The sequence below is a fragment of the Ostrinia nubilalis genome, chromosome 4 (genome assembly GCF_963855985.1).
Source record: "Ostrinia nubilalis chromosome 4, ilOstNubi1.1, whole genome shotgun sequence".
Classification (NCBI taxonomy): domain Eukaryota; kingdom Metazoa; phylum Arthropoda; class Insecta; order Lepidoptera; family Crambidae; genus Ostrinia; species Ostrinia nubilalis.
This window is the reverse complement of record NC_087091.1, coordinates 8,320,461-8,341,692: the sequence shown is the minus strand read 5'-3', so window position 1 is coordinate 8,341,692 and position 21,232 is coordinate 8,320,461. Positions and strand designations below refer to the sequence as shown.

Sequence of the window (21,232 nt, the reverse complement as noted above, 5' to 3'; positions counted from 1 at the left end):
ATAATTAAATATCTTATCAGTATTTTTGGCACATGATAAAATCACGCGGAGCTTACTCATAGAACGCTGCGAATAGACGACGCCGGACTGTGGTTTATTTTGTTAAATAAACATGAAGCACTCCTTCAATATTCATCCCGCCATATATGCTTTGAAAAAATGACGAAGCAATACATCGAGTGACCGCAAAAACAAAAATGCTTTTTAAAATGTCAACTTCCATTTTGACGACGAGGTTTTGATGGGTCTAACACCCGTATTCACAAACATTACTTTGAGGCCTCATAGTGCGCGTGGATGCACAGGGTCCCAAAAACCTATTCATAGACGATACTTCAGTGGTGACAAGCACTATGCGTCCCTTAGAATGAACGCAAAGCTAAGGTAGCCAGGGAGCTGTATTACGCAACGCATAGTGTCTATTTACGTCAAAAATTTTAGGTTATTCTCGTTTTTGAGGTTTGTTTGCTTTATTTATGGTTGTATTCGATTAATATTATCTTACAATGGATTACAGTAGTGAAGAAGAATTTGATAATTATATCAATGAGCAAAGTAGAATAAGTACCAGAAAAGTGATACGGGATTCCCAAAATCCCTTTGATTATTACAATTCAGACGAATTTAGTTTAGGTTTTCCAATGATGGGGTACTTTTCATACTTTTACCACTGATAAAAGAAGACCTGAGGAAATTAACTGCGAGGAGGCCTTCCAGTGCCACCTACATAATGTATCAGTTGCTAGTGGCAAATAAAACATAAAATTTTTAATAAAGTTTTATTTTCATCAATCTTCAATGTCTAATTTAATTTTATGTATTTGTAAATCATAAAGCTTTTTTTCATGTTCTAACAAATTGTTTTCTCTTTCTATCAATATTTTTTCTCTTTGTAGCCCCAACTCGTGCAAAGCCTGGTCTTGTTGTATATTATTCAATGTGGTGCGTTTGATTCTTGTTTCTGTCTTAATCTTCATTCTTGCTACTACTAATCTTAATTTCTTGATACCTACCTGAAAAGCAAATTATGAATTTAATTCCTTTGAGTATATTCTGCTTAGTTATTCATCATAAATCTACGTATAGCCTGACCAGGAACATAAAAACCCTCGCCATGTTGCGGAAAACTAATGGTACTAATTTCTTTTAATGGCAACAGTAACTGAAAACTTCATTGACATGTCACCTTGCATGTCAGTCTATTGCTGTCAAAGTGTAAACAAAGTTTATTTTAAATGTGCGCAATTGGTTTTATGAATTAAATTGCTAAAATATTTTTATAGTCGTGAAAGAAAAGTGGTTCACAATGTGTTAAAGTATTTGTCGAAGAGAAATACTAAGGGTTTGGACAATATTTTCATTGAATAATGTTTCCGACAAAGGTTGTCAAATTGACTGACATGTTTATCGTATAGTACAGTCCACTATGAAAATTAGCTGTGGTTTGTTTCAACTACCTATTTTAAAATTTTTTGTCACTTTCTAAGTGTTGAATTTTATGGGATTGGGAAAGAAGTACCGAGTTTGAAGCGTTCATGAGCAGACATTGCAGTTGAATATTCAAGTTCTGAATTTGATTATTGATGAATAATAAAATAAATTCTACTAGCTCGATTGATGGTTTCATTTAATTTATTTAAATCAGGTTTATAACCTATAATAATATTTTTTCGTTAATTTATGAAAATATCAAATTAGCCCGTAATCCTGAATCCTGATACATAAAGTTAGCCTATTAATTTAACACAGGTACGACTGTACTCAGTGTTGCACTATCAAATGCAATTGACGCGCCACTATGCCAGGGTTTTTATGTTCCTGGTCAGGCTATACTATATATTTTAAAAACATTACATACTAGTGGGTGTTGAGAACGTTTGATTGATTCCTGAGAAAGTTCTTTCATTCTTTGGGTCTTTAAATTATTCCAGCAGCTTTTCAGTTGATGTGTGAGCCTTTGTGAAACATAAAATATGGTTGAGAATTGTAAGCCACTGTTAGAGTTTCCCAGGCCTGCTTCGTCAACTCGATATTTTAGAGAGGATAATAATATGCTTGTCTTCAATAATAGGCCTTTCTCTTATTAAGCTACAATCAGCAGCTCTCTTTCGGAAGAAGAAAACGGCAGCTTTTTTATCTGAAAAATAATGATTGAAACATGATTTTCACTATTATTATTAATCGAAATATTCATACTAACCTGATAGTTGTAGTTTTATCCATATTTATTTATATTATTTAATTCACAAATCCACAAAATAACGACACTTATAAACTGTTGCACCGTTTGAATGACAGGAATGTCATGTCAGTTAGCGGAGTGAAGTGCGTAACATAAGCGAACCAATCACAGAACTCTATTCAACACTCTGATTTTGCATAGTCAAGGGTCGTTTAAGTATTGTTTATGAATTGAAAGGCTTGTCATATGGAACGCATTGAGAAATGTCTCATTTCGCATAGCGTTGCTGCTTTGCATAGGTAAGTATCGTTTGTGAATACGGGTGTTAATCATTTTGCATTTACATAAATATGCAAATCCGGGATAGACATACAAATTCGAACAAAACTGAATGCCAAGAATTTGTAAAGTAATGCTAATTCGCGTTTGACTACATCAATACACGTTTTCATCCCATTAACAGTAACCAAGGCGCCTTTCAAAGTGGCGTAATCTTGTTGCGACAATAACAATCCTTTGAAATTAAACAACAGCTGAAATTAGACACGCATTTGCGGGAATTAAAATAAACGCGGCGACGTGAGTGTTGCTTTCTAACGGTCTGATTAGGAATCACGTACGAGGGAAATTGCGGGAAGCAACGTCACGCACCTTCCCGTCAACCGTTTCCCGCCGCGGGATATTTCATCTCGGCGCACACAGCACCTTGGATCGACTCCAGGAAAGTAACGTAAATCCACGAAGCCTGTGTTTCACAAATTGAAACCTATTTCATGCGGAACCTAAATCAGGATGCGATAAAAATAAAATTATGATCGTTGCAACTCTCGATAGAGCGAAACCTAACGATCTGCAATGATAGTAGACCATTATTTTAAGGAATAACATTACTTTTTAATAATAACTTCTGTCACTTACATAGTTTATAAGGTTATTTGTTACTAGCACCATGGATTCTGGTCTTAAATAGGTAAATACTATTTATTTTATTCTATTGAATTTTTATTAACAGGAGCTAATAATATAATTAATTTACGAGTAAGTAAGCGCAGAAAATACCATTTCATATTTATCTCGATATTAGATTGAGTAGGTAAGCACCACACAATTACTGTTCAAGTGGTTTAGTTTGATAAATTGCTGTTAGTTTAGGACTCAAGAATTCCTCTTAAGAATTTCCTATACCAGGAATTCTCGACCGAGAAAATCATGGCTAGTAAATACGGCGTAGCAAGACATGATAGGTTACATTTTATGCACAATTGAACACGAGATAGAGTCGGTTCCGATGCTCCGAAGCACTGATAAAAGATGCAGCGATTTAATAATTCCTTCTCTATGAATAAAGACCCACAAAAACTTTTCACATAAAACGGTGCTATTCTATTGTCGTTGGAGAAGCAAATTTGAAATTGAAAATAGCAGTTGGGACTCGGTGCAGCGGTAACGGCTCTCCACCTCGTTTATTTAGGCGGCGTCCTTTGTTCTAATGTTGCCGCTGGATGCAGGTAAAACTTTAATAATTTAGATGTCACGGCACAGCTTCAACTGACCTTCAGACTTTGTGGACGTGACAGTACTCTAAATTAGACTTTGAAACACGTAGTTCCTTTGTTGCCGTAATAACTGTAACATCTTCTGCAATTCATTTCGCTGTACCGATTTCATTTAGTCCGTTTACGTTCGTACGTGCTTTAAAGCTTTGATATTGGATTTGAGAAAGTTTTGAAATTATTACCTTGCCCAGCACTAGGTACGAGTATTACGACTATAATAGTTAGGATGCAACTTGACAAGATGTAATCTATTTTAATTTCATAATAACTTTAAAGAGACGGTTAACAAGTTCAAATGTATGTTTGGCTTTTCAATTGGTGATATATTTAACTTCGGAACTAAACCATTTTGCAAAGATTATCCATACAAATGTTCGCATCTTCTTTCTATATGTACACCACACATTACGAGGGCCGGCTGATAATTCCGCGGCCTAAGGTACTTAATGAAATAAAATAAATGGTTTCTATTTTTTATTTTGTAATATAATCTCCCTCAAATGATATACATTTATTAAATCTCGCATACAATGCCTTTTACCCACCTAAAAAAATTTTTTTCAAAATGACGACCAACCGGAGCTTTAATTTCGTTGTCATCTGCATATCTCCGGCCCCGTAAGTCTTTTTTCAAATCGAAAAACAGGAAAATATCGCTAGGTAATAGGTCTTGGCGATATAGTGGGTGGTCAATCTCTGAGAACCCGGTGTCTTTCAGGGCTTGGCCTCGCAACACGTGCGGCGTGAACGGGCGCGTTGTCTTGCAGAAAGAGCAATCCGCGTGTCAGTTTCCCACGTCATTTCTGTACAATAGCCTCACAAACATAAAGAAATATTCTTCAGCTATCTGCCACGATTTAATTCTTTGGTCAGCCGGAACGATTTTTTCGACTATTGAACGTTTCCTTCACTCAGTATCGTGACAGGGCGGGGGTCGTTTTCACAGGTCTCTCGTCCGTGTTGAAATAGTCGGGCCCATTTTTTAACCATGGTATATGAAGGTCCAGAATCCTGAAGAACCGATGACATCTCTTCAAAAATGTCTTTCGGTTTATTTTCCTTCTTTACGAGGAATTATGTCCGCGGCGCGCGGTGTCGAAATTCCGCAAATCTCCAGATTCGGCGGACATGGTGATGTCATTTGTTCGATAGAAATTGAACTATCAGTGCAAACTTAATTAGTGATTGCTTTTTATAATACTACTGAGTGTCGCAACTAGTGACATGAGTAACAAGCTAATTACTCGTCGCTAAGTACCTTAGGCCGCGAACTTTTCAGCCGCCCCTCGTACATTTAACTTCATAGTCTGTTAGATATTAAAATATACTCGTATATCTACATAATATTTTTGATAGCTACTCCCAGCCGAGTTACACGACTCTGTAATATGTGTCAATGCCTCAAGCTGAAGGGTTAACGAGTATAAGGGTTTTAGAAATCACTAGTATAGTTAGCCGCTATTCCCATGTGGCAAAATAACCGTTCGTCCGGCACATTATGCTTCTACTTAGCAATCTTAACATTAACTTTTATGTGCGCACTCAGAAACGAGCCCTTATATTATGACTCTCACCATTAGGTACGCGTATGAATCGGCCGCACGAATATTTGCTTAGTGGCCCTTCAGTGCTTTTGTGATATTTACTGCTCCGTTATTATTTATTTGATTTGGAAAATTACAGTTTTGTACATTTAGGTCGTGGCCTAAATCGACTTCGGAAAGATTATTTCAATCAAGATATTCCTTAATATAATAACAAACATATTGTACCATTGTTAAAATTAAGTTCACAGTAAGTTATTGGAAACGCCATTAATAATTGTGTTTATGTTGGAGCTGGAAACGTAAACAGACCTTTGTAAACAATAAACAACGTAATTAAAATCTAGAGGCTCATAAACGATTCCGTTTGATCAACTTTATATATTCAAAATTGAAGGAATGAAATGTACTTCTGAAAATTTGATAAGCCTGAAAAGTGCTAAAGTAACGTTCAGCGAATAAAACTGTTATGATTGGTTAATAAAATTGAGGAATAGCCATTTCTCCATTTTAATGGCTTCCAGTAACTCTTGTGTAATCATTCTTATTGATCAAAAGTATGTACAAATGCGTAGTAACTTATTATTGTTGAGAACTTTCGAGAATTCTGATATCAGTAAGGATAACTTAAATTATGTTTAATCTCGTTTGCGGGTGTTGTTATGTCTATACCTACTATTAATATCGTATGTTAATTTGTAATGTATCATTTCCAATTTATTGTATCCCAATTTTTAGTGTCAACAACTCTCCGAGCTGAAAATTAATCAATTTCGAAATGCGTTTCGTATTAAAAAAGCGGCGATAAAGTTTCTCAGTCCAATTCATTAAAGCAACTTGTAAACCGACTCGTTTTACGCCACTTATTGGCCGGGATAAAATATATTGATTGGGAAGTAAAAAGTTTCAGTTTTATAGATGTTGAACGTAAAAATTCGCGTCGGAGTTGATGAACAGTTACAGTAAGTGGCTCGTTCATATTCCGCGGGCAGCCCGCGATAACATTCATGCGAGGGCTTGGTGTACGCGTCAAGGTGGGAGAGGAGGCGGTATGCAAATATCTATGCATTCTGCAATATTGTGTAATAACCTTGATTTATTTATCTGTGTTAAGTGAAATATCATTTTGAATAGATACGAGTACCACTACACTGCTTTTATAATCGTTCTATTTGTTGCTACTCGACCGCAGGTAGAGATCAATCGGATCGGAAGTCAGTTTCGTGGGAAAAGAGTGACTTCTGGATTAACATAAACAATACATATTATGAGTAAAAGTGTTTAAAAATATTGGGCGACGATCGAAAACGCTCCCGCGTCCTTATTGGGCCATGTCCATCTTTGACTTATATCGAATATAATATTTTATTTTAACAGATACATTTACAGATTACTGGCCCTATCCTCGATTATTTATGAGGTTTTCTGTCAGCGTTGCCAGACGTCCCGATTTTGGCGGGACGTCCCGATTTTTAAATAAAATTTATATGTCCCGCGCGGGACAGGCTCGGTCCCGCTTTTCGGAGAGAGACATTCACTTCACCAGACTATTGTTTGAAACGCCATATTATTCTAAAGAATAATTTTTTTTATTTCGATTTTGGTTTATTTTTTCTTTTTTTATTCTAAAGACGAATTTAACGATAGAGTAAATCTGATTTAAAATATTATTTTTTTGTTAAAATACATTTTCTATGGCTACTTTTGCTATCTATTGTCACGTAAACGTAATTTTAAGTCAAATAAAAAGATAAATATTTGAAAACCTATGATTGTATACGTTTTTTTACTATGTCCCGCTTTTGACGGAAGAATCCCGCTATTTTCACTCAAAAAGTACCAAAGTCCCGACTTGGCGAAAAAAAAAACTGGCAACGCTGTTTTCTGTAAATACCTGAAATCATTGCCGTCAGGGTCACGTAGGCTTTGACTGATTCATGTTAAATCAGCATGTTATCTTAATTTATCTCAATGTTTAGATATATTTGCTTATTAAAATATTTAATACTGATAAATATTATAGTAGGTAGTGGGTTTGTCCCCAGTGTTTTGACTCCTGTGTTATTTTATTTTTTTATATGTAAGGTACAAAATGATTTTCCGAACATAAAAGGTTGATTTAATTTAATAAACCGCTGTAGCTTCTCCTTGGAACCAGTTCCCGGCGTGCTCCAGCCTCACACCGGCACTCGTGATTTAATGAGCAAAGTAAACCACCTCTGCTAAATGAATGAATTCTAATTAAACAACCTCTCCACTCATGAAAAACTCCATTCAGCCTGACAAGATCCTCTTGGAACTGATCAACGAGAATTCCAATTTAGAATGTTAATTTGATATTCTTGCCTACTCAAACGAAACATACTTAGTGCGGATTTGATCGAATTAAATGATAAAACAAGTGATAAAAGATTTATTGTCTTACATAACAGACTGTGGAGTGAATCACTCTGTTTCGACCTACAAAAACTCAAATCAATATTTATCTATTCCTAATTACAACACATACTTATTGCCAATATTATCCAGATTCTGAATAAACACAAAAGTATATAGCGCCATGTAAATTTAAGGTAATCGAAAGACATTAACTTTTATTTAATGTACACCAGCGCGTTCGTTTTGACTTCATACCGCGTGTCAGTATCAAAAAATTCATCCCACGGTTACGAGCCACTAAATTTTCTGACGTTTTATCTAACAATTTGCTGTTTCATAACAAACGAAAAATAAAGCTGCATTGCAGACAATAGAGTCGATTATTCTTTGACTTCGCCGTTACAAATGAAAGCTTTACAGCAGAGGTCTAATTTAATGATATATCGTAAACAGATGCTAAATCCCGATGGATAGACGAAAACAAAGTCATGTTCAGCCATTGTAATAAAACTTCTTCTGCTTCACATTTAAATGTAAATATTCTGCAAATCTAAATATTCTCAAACTTACTGCAGCGCACCAAGAGTGCATTTATGTAGATTTCATCTGAAGCACCTATTAAAACAAAGGTGTCTCGACTATCTGAGAATTTAACGTTCGAAAAGCCATTACATTTATCAAATAAAATAATATTGTATTGTTTTGAATATTATAATTATTTATAAGCAATCAAGATCTTGGTAAAGAATAATATTAAACAGATTCAAAAGAACTTTAAAAATTAACTTATAACCTATTTGGATAAAGGTTAACCTACCTAGCTTAGATTTTTAAAGATATTAAATAAAACGTTTTTGATTCCTTATTGTCTTATTTCATATCGTATGGCTACTTTATTTGTTTTTCACCGATGATGTTAACTCTTTCAATTGTCAGAAAGCACTGGCCGCCGATAATACTTTTTATTAATATTGTTCGTCTTTTGTTTTTCGCCTAGTAGACCTAGGAAAATATTGTTCGCGCCCATTTTTGCATCGACGCGACGTTAATTATACGTTTTTGAATGAACTAATAATTATTAAACAGAAAAATGCGTTAATTAAAGTTATGAGTCACAAGATATTGCTGAAAACCAACTTAACGACGCACAATAGGTATGTGAAACAAAATTTTTCGTCATTTTACAATATCTTTCAATCAATGCATACGTCTGTATCGACGTACTTCGATAAACGAGTAGATAAGTATTAAAGCTGTCAACAATCAATTTATTTTTATTGTATTGTTTGTATTATCTGCGCACATTACCAAGTAATTCTGACAATGGAATGCTGCAATTTATAGTTAACTAGCTTTCCGCCCGCGGCTTCGCCCGCGTGGAATTTTGTCTGTCACAGAAAAACTTTATCGCGCGCGTCCCTGTTTCAAAAACCGGGATAAAAACTATCCTATGTTCTTTCCCGGGACTCAAACTATCTCTATGCCAAATTTCATCAAAATCGGTTGCGAGGTTTAAGCGGGAAAGCGTAACAGACAGACAGACAGACAGACAGACAGACAGACAGACAGAGTTACTTTCGCATTTATAATATTAGTTGGGATTGAGCGTGTAATATTCTCGGAAAGTAATCGAATTCATTTTTTACAATTTCGCATTGTAATTGTGCCTGTGATGCCTGTGGGCGTTTGCATGGAATTGGGACAATAAAATGGATCGAACCAAATATCCGACATATTTTTTTATTTTCTATCATCAACTCTACACTGGTAAAATTTCTATTGAAACACATGGTAGAGTTTTTAATGGAAATGATGAATAGGCATGTCATTTCATGACTTCGTTAGTTATAAAATAAATTGCCATATGTTTTTTTCAGAATTGTAAAAAATCTTTTTTACACAATTTATAAGCCATGTTAGAAAATTTGTGATGTGCGTAAGTAAGACGAACCACCAACAAATAATATTTTCTCAGCCACGATAGTACCTCCTTGTAATAGCAATCATGTATTTAAGTCCCCGAAACATACCTCTTTGTAATTGGAAACAATGTTCCAATTCAAGCAGCTATTCAGTTCTAAGTAGTTAACTATCTCAGTTATCTCACCTTCCAACACTAGCAAACAATAAATTAACAATGTTATTTCTGGTTTGCTTTGTCCAAACTCTAAATTGACTGAAGTTTAATCTGACCGTTAATTAAAACTTAAACATAATTTCATATTGAGTTGTGGTGAAACTGTGCAATGTTCAATAAACAGAACAACGTAAAACTTTGTTGAACCTGGCTTAAGATAACAAGAAGAGGCGAAACTCATTAAAGTTTTATGTTCACTGCTGGGCTGCGCATCGGGAACTGTTGATCTTATCCGAGACTGTTCCCAGCAAATTATTACCGCGTGTTTCGGTAGATTAATGCTGTTTGTCAAGAGGTTAAGCCGACTTAGCATTGTTGCAGCAGTTTGGAAACTTAAATATGCCACCTCTTTTATCACTTTAAGATTGGCTGTAACTTTTCACTAATAGCCAAAATAGGCATCTAACGATCGTAATCTCATCGAAATAGTAAGGCTCTTTTATGACATATATGTATTTAAGTTTATCATTCTTATTGTTTGTATCAAAAACAATCACCGAGATAAATATTTGCTTTCATGTGAATATAGATTTTATCTTCGTTTTATAATACATGTCCAAATGTATTTTGCGGGGCCTTGTGAATAGCTTCTAAATATTTGACATCTCATCATCTATATTCACCATTGCTTCCAAAAGCCTCTTTTGTATGATTTTCAATTCTGTTCAAAGCCGTTTTGTAGCTGCAATGCCATGCCATACTTGTACGATTTCCAACATTGATTCGATTAACAATACGTTTTTAGCATTGAAACGTGTACCTATTTATAGAAATGTTTGAACTTTGATAATATAATCGGAAAGCGTTACGTTGATTGAAAACATAAAACAGATCTTTAATTGAAAATTGATAAGTTGTAACAATAAATTAAATTCAACAAACAATAACTTCAAAGAAGCCAAGAATACACAATACTTCGTATAGAATAACTCCTTGCCCTCAGCGATCCAATCTTTCTGATCCCTACCACTGACTTGAGCATGACGAGGGAAGACCGCTATTAAATTATATCAATATATTGTACCTAAATTACAGAGGTACGAGTATCTAATAAAACAATTTGCCTTAACTATACCTAAAATGTTTATTTTACGATTCAGTTTAGTCAATAGCCAACTGGAACCAAACCTAATAAGTTCCATGAACAAGACAATGTCTTTGTAGCGCCTACGTGATTTGAGATTTCATAGTAATTTTCCCAAAGCATTTATAGGAAAGTGTGACGCATGATACCGGGTTTACGATACAGCAAACTAACTGCCAACTAAGCGCGAAGTTCTGGAAAGTTCCCAATAAATAGCAGAATTACCTATTATGAAGCTGGTCTTATTGAGCTGCGTGACAATGGCCTTTTCCATTGTATCGGGAGACATCGATCGTTGCGAAGTTTAATTAATTGACGACATTGTTTTAGCCAAAGTTCTGCAGCGACGATTGCTGGGCGGCATGAACGAGCAAGTTCAACAACTATTCTTGTAATATCTTCGAATCGAGAACTTTTTAGACTCTAGAACTTATCCCTTTTGTTAGAAAACAATATTAATACGCTTTGTTTTACTTTACAATATCATTGCTTTGCGCTTTGAAGTACTACTAAACCGTTTTCGAACTGAAAGGACCATGTCAATAAGCAGGAAGATTCATAATTTCGTCAGGCCAGCTGGAAAGCGTGGGAAATGTTCATGTCCTTTTGCTTCTGTTAAATTAGAGAGGGTTGTAATGCAGTGGAGACTAAATGAACTGATGATATGTATATTAACGCTTTGCTATAATAACACAGCTTATTTTGTGTCACTGCAACCAGCACGTTGTTATTTCGTAATAATTTTGGTTGATCGTCATTTCATAATAGATTATCTTTTAGTTTGATTATGTAGCTTCATTATTTATTGTAGATACACGATTCAGCTACCTGATAAAGATAAATTAGATAATGTGATTTATTAACTACTATATATACGTTTCGGCGGCCTTATTTACTATTATACCTGTGTTAAGTGTCGGCCAGTACATACAGGCAAATATTTTTGATTTTTTAGAATTTTTTTTAAACGGTCGTAATCATGATTCTTGAAGAGATTCACATTAGACAACGTTTATGTGCTCTGAAACTGAAAGCGGCTCAAAGATACAACATATGTCCAGAAAAATGTCATGTGGGACATTTAGTTTTGGAAGGATTCCTGGGAAACCCGAATTTGTTAAATCAGGTAGAACATCATTCATTCTCACACTAAGGTTGGATATTCTTAACCTTTGTAAACCCTGTATGGACATTTAAACGCTATAGCACTTTGGAAAGCTCAGCTTTAATGTTTTCACTCAACTTTTGTGTTTATTTAAAAACAGTTTCGACTTGCAAGGGAATTTAATTAAGCATTAACGTGGTGGTAGTGATTTCAATACCGGGAATAATTAAGATACTAATGCCCGTTTTCACCATAAATCCCTAATTTTTAAGTGACCCCTATGGTAACACATGACGGGAATTTTGTTTTCATAGGGGTCACTTAAAAATTAAGGATTAATGGTGAAAACGGGCATAAGCATGTCAATTAAGAGAAACCTAATTTACAATTTAATAAAAGTTAATTCGCCGATAAAAAAGTTCTTCGCTATTCAATAATTACAAATCAGTTCTCTACCTGAATAATATAGTAAGAATCATCTGAATTTTACTTTATCAAATAAAGCTACTAAATAACTAAATAAATGTCGATTGTGCCGAAATGGATTCGAAAACTATTAGACTAAGAGCTAGTGAACGCCAGACCTACGTTATTTTATAAAGGCTGAAAGTTTGTCAGCGCATGCTCCCAACATAGCTAAGAACCATGGCCAAACATGAAGTTTGGGTCATGGTGGCTTTGGCAGACAGACGGTACTAAAGGTGTGTAAAATACCAACTTAATTACGTCAAAGTATAAAGGCTGATTTTTTTATATTTCCTTCAAAATGTTATTAGAAATGACGTCATTCATTGACAGACACCTACCATGGTGGAAACCCTTAGCCAGACACCATAAAGTTCATGAAAATGTAGTCCTACTTACGTCATACTATAAAAGCTGATATTTGCATAAAATATTTGAACCATCATTTGATGAAGTTTCCTCATCAGCCAGACACTTCTGATGGTTCCTTCGCCTTGCCAGACAGCTTTTAGGGTGGCTGAAAGTGCGAACGCGAGGCACTATAAATATTGTTTTTTGTACTTTTTCTTAAGTTACTCAAGTATTTGAGTCTGTAAATCATCATATGTTGATGAGCTGATGATGGAAAGTAAGTACAACTCCTTAAGGCTTAGGTAGGTAATCCCTAATTTTAAAGTGATTACCTCTGACAGTTGCCTAGAGTAAAGTTCTTAGCAACATTAGCATTACCTGTGTTAATGCTAATGTTGCTAAGAACTTTACTCTAGGCGTTTAGCAACTATTTCGAAGAGAAAATTTGTGGCACCATATTTTCCGTGTATATAAATTCTAGTGAGGATTTGGGGGTCCTAATTCAATATAGAATTGTTATAGAATTATTTGATACTATAAATTTGATTATACTATGCATAGTAATAGATATATCGTGATGGTTTCGCTGGAAGAATACTCTGCAGCGTAACCACTTTCAATAACAAAATACGGCGAAACCTGAGACATAGCTTTTTTTAAAATAGGACTAGAATTTTATAGACATTTCATAGATTTATTTTAGAAACTTACACTAGTTAAATCAAAAGTAGTTCCGCCGGGGAGCATGACGTGAATTATCCTACAACTTCTAAGCGTTAAGGAGTTGTACCTTCCATCAACGTGGGATGATGACTAGCTGATGCAAACACCCAAATAACTTTAGAAACAATACTTATATATACTGGTTAAAGAATTGTCCTCCAACTCTTAAGCCTTAAGGAGTTGTATTTACCTTCCATCATCAGCTCATCAACATGAGATGATGATTTACAGACTCAAAATACTTGAGTAACTTAAGAAAAAGCACAAAAAACAATATTTATAGTGCCTCGCATTCGCACTTTCAGCCACCCTAAAAGCTGTCTGGCAAGGCGAAGGAACCATCAGAAGTGTCTGGCTGATGAGGAAACTTCATCAAATGATAGTTCAAATATTTTATGTAAATATCAGCTTTTATAGTATGACGTAAGTAGGACTACATTTTCATGAACTTTAAGGTGTCTGGCTAAGGGCTGCCACCATGGTAGGTGTCTGTCAATGAATGACGTCATTTCTAATAACATTTTGAAGGAAATATAAAAAAATCAGCCTTTATACTTTGACGTAATTAAGTTGGTATTTTACACACCTTTAGTACCGTCTGTCTGCCAAAGCCACCATTACCCAAACTTCATGTTTGGCCATGGTTCTTAGCTATGTTGGGAGCATGCGCTGACAAACTTTCAGCCTTTATAAAATAACGTAGGTCTGGCGTTCACTAGCTCTTAGTCTATATTGGGTCGGATAAATGTTTCTCTTACTTACCGGTTCTACTAAGTAAACTTTTTCTATGTAAAATTATAATTAATAAACACAACCCAATTGTTTTACCTCAATTTCCCTTTAATAATCAATTTAATTTAATGACGATTGAAATCTTTTTACAACAGAAGTATCAAAGTAGTAATATGCTTGTTTTTCACACTATTTTTTTTTCTTATCATAAAATAATTAAAGACATACAATCTTCCAATTATTAAGCAATACACCTTCTGCTAACACGGTAGGTACTAAAATACTATCGTGATAATTTTGACTGTTTATCATAAATGTTGACTGTTTATTTTGTTTGACCTATAAAATACAATAACATTTAACTAAATACTCAGATAACATATCTAACTAATATTACAAAGTGGACATTCCTTTTAGACCCGATTAATGACATTGATTAAACTATTTACTTGAGCCTGCACCTTACCTTTGACATAAACTAAGTATACTGAATTCTAGTTTTCTCTTCAAATAAACAATAAGTATGTATTACTTTACACTTACATGAGAAAATTTATCAATTCATGTTAAAAAGTATTAACTTACAGACAGCTACTGATATTCATCAACCAAAATGATTTGGATAATTTTAAGTGTAACATGATATTAATAAATATTTATCCATACCATAATGTTGATGGAGCTCACAATATTTCTAGGCCAATAATGGTCGGATATTGAAACGATGAAAGATAAGCGTTTATTGTATTTGTTTATTTGACCTATTGTCTCCCTATCCATAAATCACAGTCAAATGAACGCTTTATCACAATGTCGGGTAAACAGCCTTAACGTCGTTCAAGGACGTACTTATTTGGTCTGAAAATGAGTTATTAATTACAACCATGGCTCAATAATATTTTATTTTATTGCCTTCCCACGACAGCTGATATTTCAAAACCTCACGATCATTGCACTCATTGACTGTCGGAACTTGAAGTCACCTAATTAATATCTTAAAGGGATTTAAGTGCTGCGAGGCACTGTCATAATTTTCTTGTAATTTATAAAGTTTGCCAATAATTATAATGAACAACAAATCTAGTTCTGTACATAGTTTTAATTAGGGTTAGTTTAACGAGCGTCTAATTAACTCTTAGACGAAACTGTTACAAAAATCAATCTCTAAAAGTTGTGGCATTAATAAGCCAACCTACTTATCACCTAATAAAAAGTTTAGTGAATTAACTGTAGAGACCAAGCGGAAAATATTCAAGCTGTTTATTTAACGGACAACAAACAGCATAATCAAGCTTAACACTGTAGCATCTTGTGTATAATATAATAACTACTCTTTTGCAACAAAAAATATAGTTAAACATGCTACTGGCGGTTACATTTGATAGCAATCAACTATCCACAGATTGATGCAGCCACCGAGACGAGTGAGACCAACGAATCAGTAGCCATCCGCTCCATGCGGCTGGCCAGCGCGCTCAGCAACTATGGCCTGAAGCCAGGAGACCCGGTCGTGGTCATCGGCCCCAACCATTTGGACATGGCCATCCCGTACTACGCCTGCCATTTCAATGGCTACCCCATGTGTGGGATGGACCCCACAATTGGACCAGGTAAGATTAGAAATTATTTTTATAATCCATTTACTTATGTGGTTAGAGATTTTGAGTTACCTAATTTCAAAAAATATTTTAAACGAGTACCTACCTACTTAATAAATACAGAAAAAGCACCTTTGACATTTTTAGCGTCTATTGTTTATTGCCGTATAATAACATTACTAACGTTGAAAAGTTACTTATCTAAAGAAAATAAGGTTTTATTTACTCCTTGCAGTGTGTAGGCTTCATCCCAACTTAGTAGGTAGGTAGGTAGGTATAAGGTAAATTAAAACTTTAATAACCAAGGTCACAACAAGGCATTCATGGATAAGAAGTGGATTAGTTACGTCAGTAAATCAGACAGCGTAGCTGCGATAAGCCCCATAATAGACGTCTTATATTGCGTTAAGTTATAGATATTTAAGTATTAGCTATTTCTCCCACCACGAACACGCGAACCACACGTCACGTGTACAGTACGTTCTTTGTGATGAAATACCAACCGCCGACGCTAAAAGTAGCAGTTTTCTATACCCCTAAAATCACGCCGAAAACAAAACTAATCTATCGCAAATAACAGATTATTACCACAATCGAAAATCAAAACCCCAGCTGCCTAATGTATGATAAAATTAAAGCCTTCATAAGACACACGTACCAGAAATTTCGATTAGATTGCTTTGATGTTGATGCTAATAATGTAATTAAAATTTAAACTTCAAGGTGTCTTTCATATTAAGCTACTACTATCTTTCGGTATTACGATAACTATCTTCCTCATTTGTAATATTTACCATTATCAAGATAATGACGTAGCTTGAAAGACTATCTAATATACCTAAATAATATAAACTCGTGTAGGTATTTGATACGCTTCAAATAATGTTGAATGAAATTATTTCCATGACTACGAAGTTCCGGTTTTTATGCATTCAATGCTCATGATAAATAAATCACATTGTCATAATACAACAATATAAAGTCTAAACTATAAATGCATTTGGACCCCAAATAGGGTGAAAGTAACGTTTCCGAGCACGTAATGCTATCGTAAAAGCGGCTAGGCCGGAATTCTGAAATGACACAACATTAAGTTAAAAGCCTCAGTATTTTAAAAATAAAGTGAAATTTTATTATTGTATTTCATTGCCCTAAAGAACGATAAAGAGTTACGATGTTTATAATTTATAGAGTTACCTACTAATAAAGTAAAAGTTTTTTTACAGTGTGATGTTTATAATAACAATAACTTTGTAATCCATTTTAGATTACTTAACTGACGAGCGAATTTTAATAATTTTTTTTCTTTTCAGTTGACCTCCAGGGTCTGTTGCCATACGTTTGCCCAAAAGCAATATTTTGTTTTAAAAACGCTGCCGAATATGTCAAACAAGCATTCGCTGCAACCAACTTAGACGCCAAGATTATCGTCTTCGATGATGAAAATAACAACATGGAAAAGTTTATCCAAGAAAATAATGGAACAGAGGTTAACTTTAGGTGAGTGATTGCGTAAAACGACTTAATTATTTCATGATTTTTTTCGTACTCAATAAACAAATCATAATATCTTTTGTCACGGATTTCAGGCCGGCTGAATTCAATCATTCAGAGATCGCAGCGTGGCTGGTGCTGACAAGCGGGACCACTGGATTACCTAAAGTGGCTGTCATACCTTACGATACCTTACTCAACTCGATCTGTTGTTGGTGGTTAGTATTTTGGGACATTTATCTACTTCAAATATTACCTGTAATAGACCCTAGAAATTTTGTCTTTCATCGCTTTGCTGTCTGACAGGATTATCTCATGTTAGATAATGGAAGTGAAAAGTAGAAAAATCTAGTTGCATCTAATAATAATAATAATAAATAATAAAGCTTTTTATTTATCCATATTTCAAGTTACATACAATATGTTTTTTTTTTGTGAATAAACTCTGCAAGTTAGAAGTTGCATCTAATAATGTAAAATCTTTTCGTTCGTTCGAAAGACGTCCACTGCTGAACAAAGGCCTCCCCCAAGGATTTCCACAAAGACCGGTCCTGCGCCGCTCGCATCCAGGCACCTCCCGCGACCTTCACCAGATTGTCGGTCCACCTAGTGGAAGGCCTGCCCGTGCCCACGCTACGTCTTCCGGCTCGTGGTCGTGACATAGCCCGCAGAATCGCTAAAATCAAGTGGCAGTGGGCGGGGCACATACCTCTTAGAGCTGATGGCCGCTGGGGCAGGAAAATCTTTTACCTTATAACTATTCCAACCTATCAGTTTTCAGCACTAATCAATGTAAAACATTTTTTGGTGTCGTTTTTAGCGATATATTTACTTATGTACAGTTACTTAATTGGAACCAATGGGTACCTACATAATGCCTAACATTTGGCATGCATGATTCTAAGATGCAGTGTCCACCACTTCTCAACCGTTCCGAATAATTCATCCATGTTGAATATGTATCGACGACAGTCTAACTGCATTAGGTATACGTAATGCAATGACACATCCGCATTCTGTAGGGAAGAAATAAGAAATCATTAAACTGTCAAATCAAAGAAGTAAAAGAGAGAGCACTTTCTGCCTTCAACAGTATTAATTCATATTTTGCCAGAATAAATTTTTGCGCCCTTGAAGAAAATATCCTTAGCTCTTGGAGCTACTACATCGACGAAGAGCAGAGTAGAGTCATGGTAGAGTTAAGTTTCAAACGTTTTTAAATATTTGTTCTAATTGCTAATATAATTTTAGGGAAAAGTTCACAGGACCAGTGAAAATGGTCTTGACAATGTCGACATTCCAGTGGATGTCTTCGCTCTTGTTCTTCATCAGTGGGCCGCTGCGGCAGTACACTAGGCTTCAGTGCTCCGCGCCGCTTACACCTCCACTGTTGATTGGTGCCATTAATAAATATAGGGTAAGTCAATTGTATTCTGAGGCCGGGCTGCACCATCTTACTTTAACTATAACAAACGTCAACGATCTGTCAAACACCATACATAAAACCGGTTATGATTATTTACGGTTAAAGTAAGGTGGCGCAAATCTTTTTCTTTTTTTTTTAAAGGTGGTGCAACTCTGCCTTAAAACTTGTATCTTGTGTCAGTTAATATTCATTTACCTACTTTCATGATTAATTATCACGCGTCCCACAATACATGTTGGATATTAAAATATCCAACATCTGCCAGCGATTAGTGTTATTTTTAATTTTGTTGGTTATAGTAAAATGTGGATGATTTAAATTCTCACAGTTAGAGAATAATTAAAATCATCCACATTTTACTAGCGTTATTTATTTGGTAAAAGAAAAGACGCCATTCACCCTCATTTAACAATTTAAGAATTTCTACCATATTATACGTCGTAACCTTCTCTTTTTAATGTGTGCTTACTTGGTCATAATTGGGTAGTTGACACGATTGATATTGATATACGAAATACAATATGAGCTGTTCAAGGACGATTTCCCCAAATATTTGGAATTAAAGCTTCATCAATAAACTTAATAGAATTTTGGGCAACTAAGAATGTACAGTTAATAGACAGTTTGACACCATAGCCCAATAATTCGAAACCACAACTTTTTAAAAAGACCCTTCATTCTGGTCTTAAAAACTGAATTAATTTTAAATTACCTGTAAATTACGATTTTTGTTCGCATTGTAATTGCAAAAAGTAGTTTAATTGAGTTGACAAAATAGTGACGTCACTTGCTTGTAGTTCCATACAAAATCTATGGGAGAGTTTTGTTTTGACAGTTTTAAAAAGTACGTCAATTGATTGGTGGTGTCAACATGTCTATTGCAAATGCAGATAGGTATGCTTTCCTTTTAATTTTTCATGACTTCTACGGTATTGGGGATTTGATTATGGAACTATTATTTTCTGCACTGATCGGGCGTCAGTCCCTCAAATTTTTAGACTGTATAGTTAATTCTATTTGCTCACAAATTTTTTGTAGGTAATTTATTCATTCTGACTCTACAGATCGCCCCGTGTTACAAATACAACAGGTTACAACAACTCCCGATGACGATAAGCGGATTTGCGAAATCTATTGATACTATTCGTACTAGTATCGTAAATTATTCTGATTTCTAACAATGACTCGTTTGATTGATGATTTTACATTGTATGTTCTAGAAATTAATATTTTATTTTTAACGTCATTAAAAACCGAAAATGAAGATGATAAATCGTTACGCAAATACCTAAAGAGTATTTTGTGTTCATCAAATATTTTATGAAAGCTTACCAATTTAACCCATTGATTTTAATACTTGTCAAATAATTCAATTATAAATTACACTTAAACTATGTATATAACTAGGAGACTTAATAAAACATCACTATAGGCCACTTTTGAAAGTCAATCACCAACTTGTAGTCAGCCTAATTTAAATTTTCAATACGGCTAAACAAATTCATAAGTTATAAATTGAATATAGCTGTACAAAGAGTAAAGAGTTTAATAACTGAATTGAAATATCGCCTAAAGTTAATTTTACCAACACAAATCTTTTGTTACACTCGAAATAGAGACCATGGAATATGTTCACATACTATAGCTATGGCAGCAATCTCACCCAAGTGAAGATTAAATGATAAATAGCCACCGGGGATAGCTAACCTGTCATGGAACCCGCAACAAAATTGTTCTAAAGTATGTAAATTGGAGTTTGAAGCTTTGTATCGAGTTTTTTTTCCAACGCAAAGAGAAATACAAATGGAAGAGAGGGTGTTAAAAAATGATACATAACTACGTAGGTAATTACGTCTATTTACGACTAAGGCTGAGTTGCACCATCTAAATTTAACCGTATCTATAACGATAACCGTTGCTATTGTATGTAGTTTGACAGATTTTTGACGTTTGTTAAAGTTAAAGTTAAAGTATGGTGGTGCAACCCAGCCTAAGTATTTAGTTGTTGCCCAGTAACACTCGGGGAGGTTAATTAACACAATAACGACGGTGCAGGTGCACCTTTAAGTTATAATATCAGATAGATGTGGATGTGCCCAAAGATAAAACAACTATATGCACGCAGTGATGCAGTCGCTTATCAAATCGCAAGACTGCAACATTTTAAAATTATCATAATATTGTCTTAATAAGGTGTTAATAAACAAGCTTTAGCCCACGGTTACATCGTCTCTACTGATGATTGATGAAAGATTTTTCAAAATAGATTCAGAATTTAAGTTCTATAGATTACTTCCTACAATCAACTTCTACTTATTTTATCCGTATCACCGTTCATTATTATTTTTATACGTAGCTTTTAGACATTCTACTTGTCACATATAAATTGCGACGCTCAGGTATAACCTCGCCTCGTTGAGAGCACTCAATTGCAAAATTAAACTTTCTTCTCTAAT

The 21,232-nt window shown here is 34.7% G+C and overlaps 1 protein-coding gene and 1 long non-coding RNA gene across 3 annotated transcripts in view; one reads left to right on the top strand and one right to left on the bottom strand.

The window, feature by feature from the left end:
- Positions 1-441: 441 nt before the first annotated feature.
- Positions 442-2,276, bottom strand: LOC135071472 (uncharacterized). The gene is made up of 3 exons (XR_010257257.1): positions 2,201-2,276; positions 1,859-2,137; positions 442-1,013 (listed from the first exon to the last, which is right to left on the bottom strand). It is a non-coding gene; the product is annotated as an uncharacterized LOC135071472 (long non-coding RNA).
- A 9,514-nt stretch (positions 2,277-11,790) lies between these two features.
- LOC135088584 (luciferin 4-monooxygenase) overlaps positions 11,791-21,232 on the top strand; it is a 35,074-nt gene continuing 25,632 nt past the window's right edge. For both annotated transcript variants that reach the window (XR_010261062.1, XM_063983461.1), the window contains exons 1-5: positions 11,791-12,008; positions 15,661-15,868; positions 17,170-17,356; positions 17,446-17,568; positions 18,602-18,767. Coding sequence is in view for 1 of the 2 variants with exons in the window: in XM_063983461.1 (XP_063839531.1) it covers positions 11,862-12,008; positions 15,661-15,868; positions 17,170-17,356; positions 17,446-17,568; positions 18,602-18,767 (831 nt within the window). In the remaining variant the exon portion in view is untranslated. The remainder of the gene's footprint in view (positions 12,009-15,660; positions 15,869-17,169; positions 17,357-17,445; positions 17,569-18,601; positions 18,768-21,232) is intronic.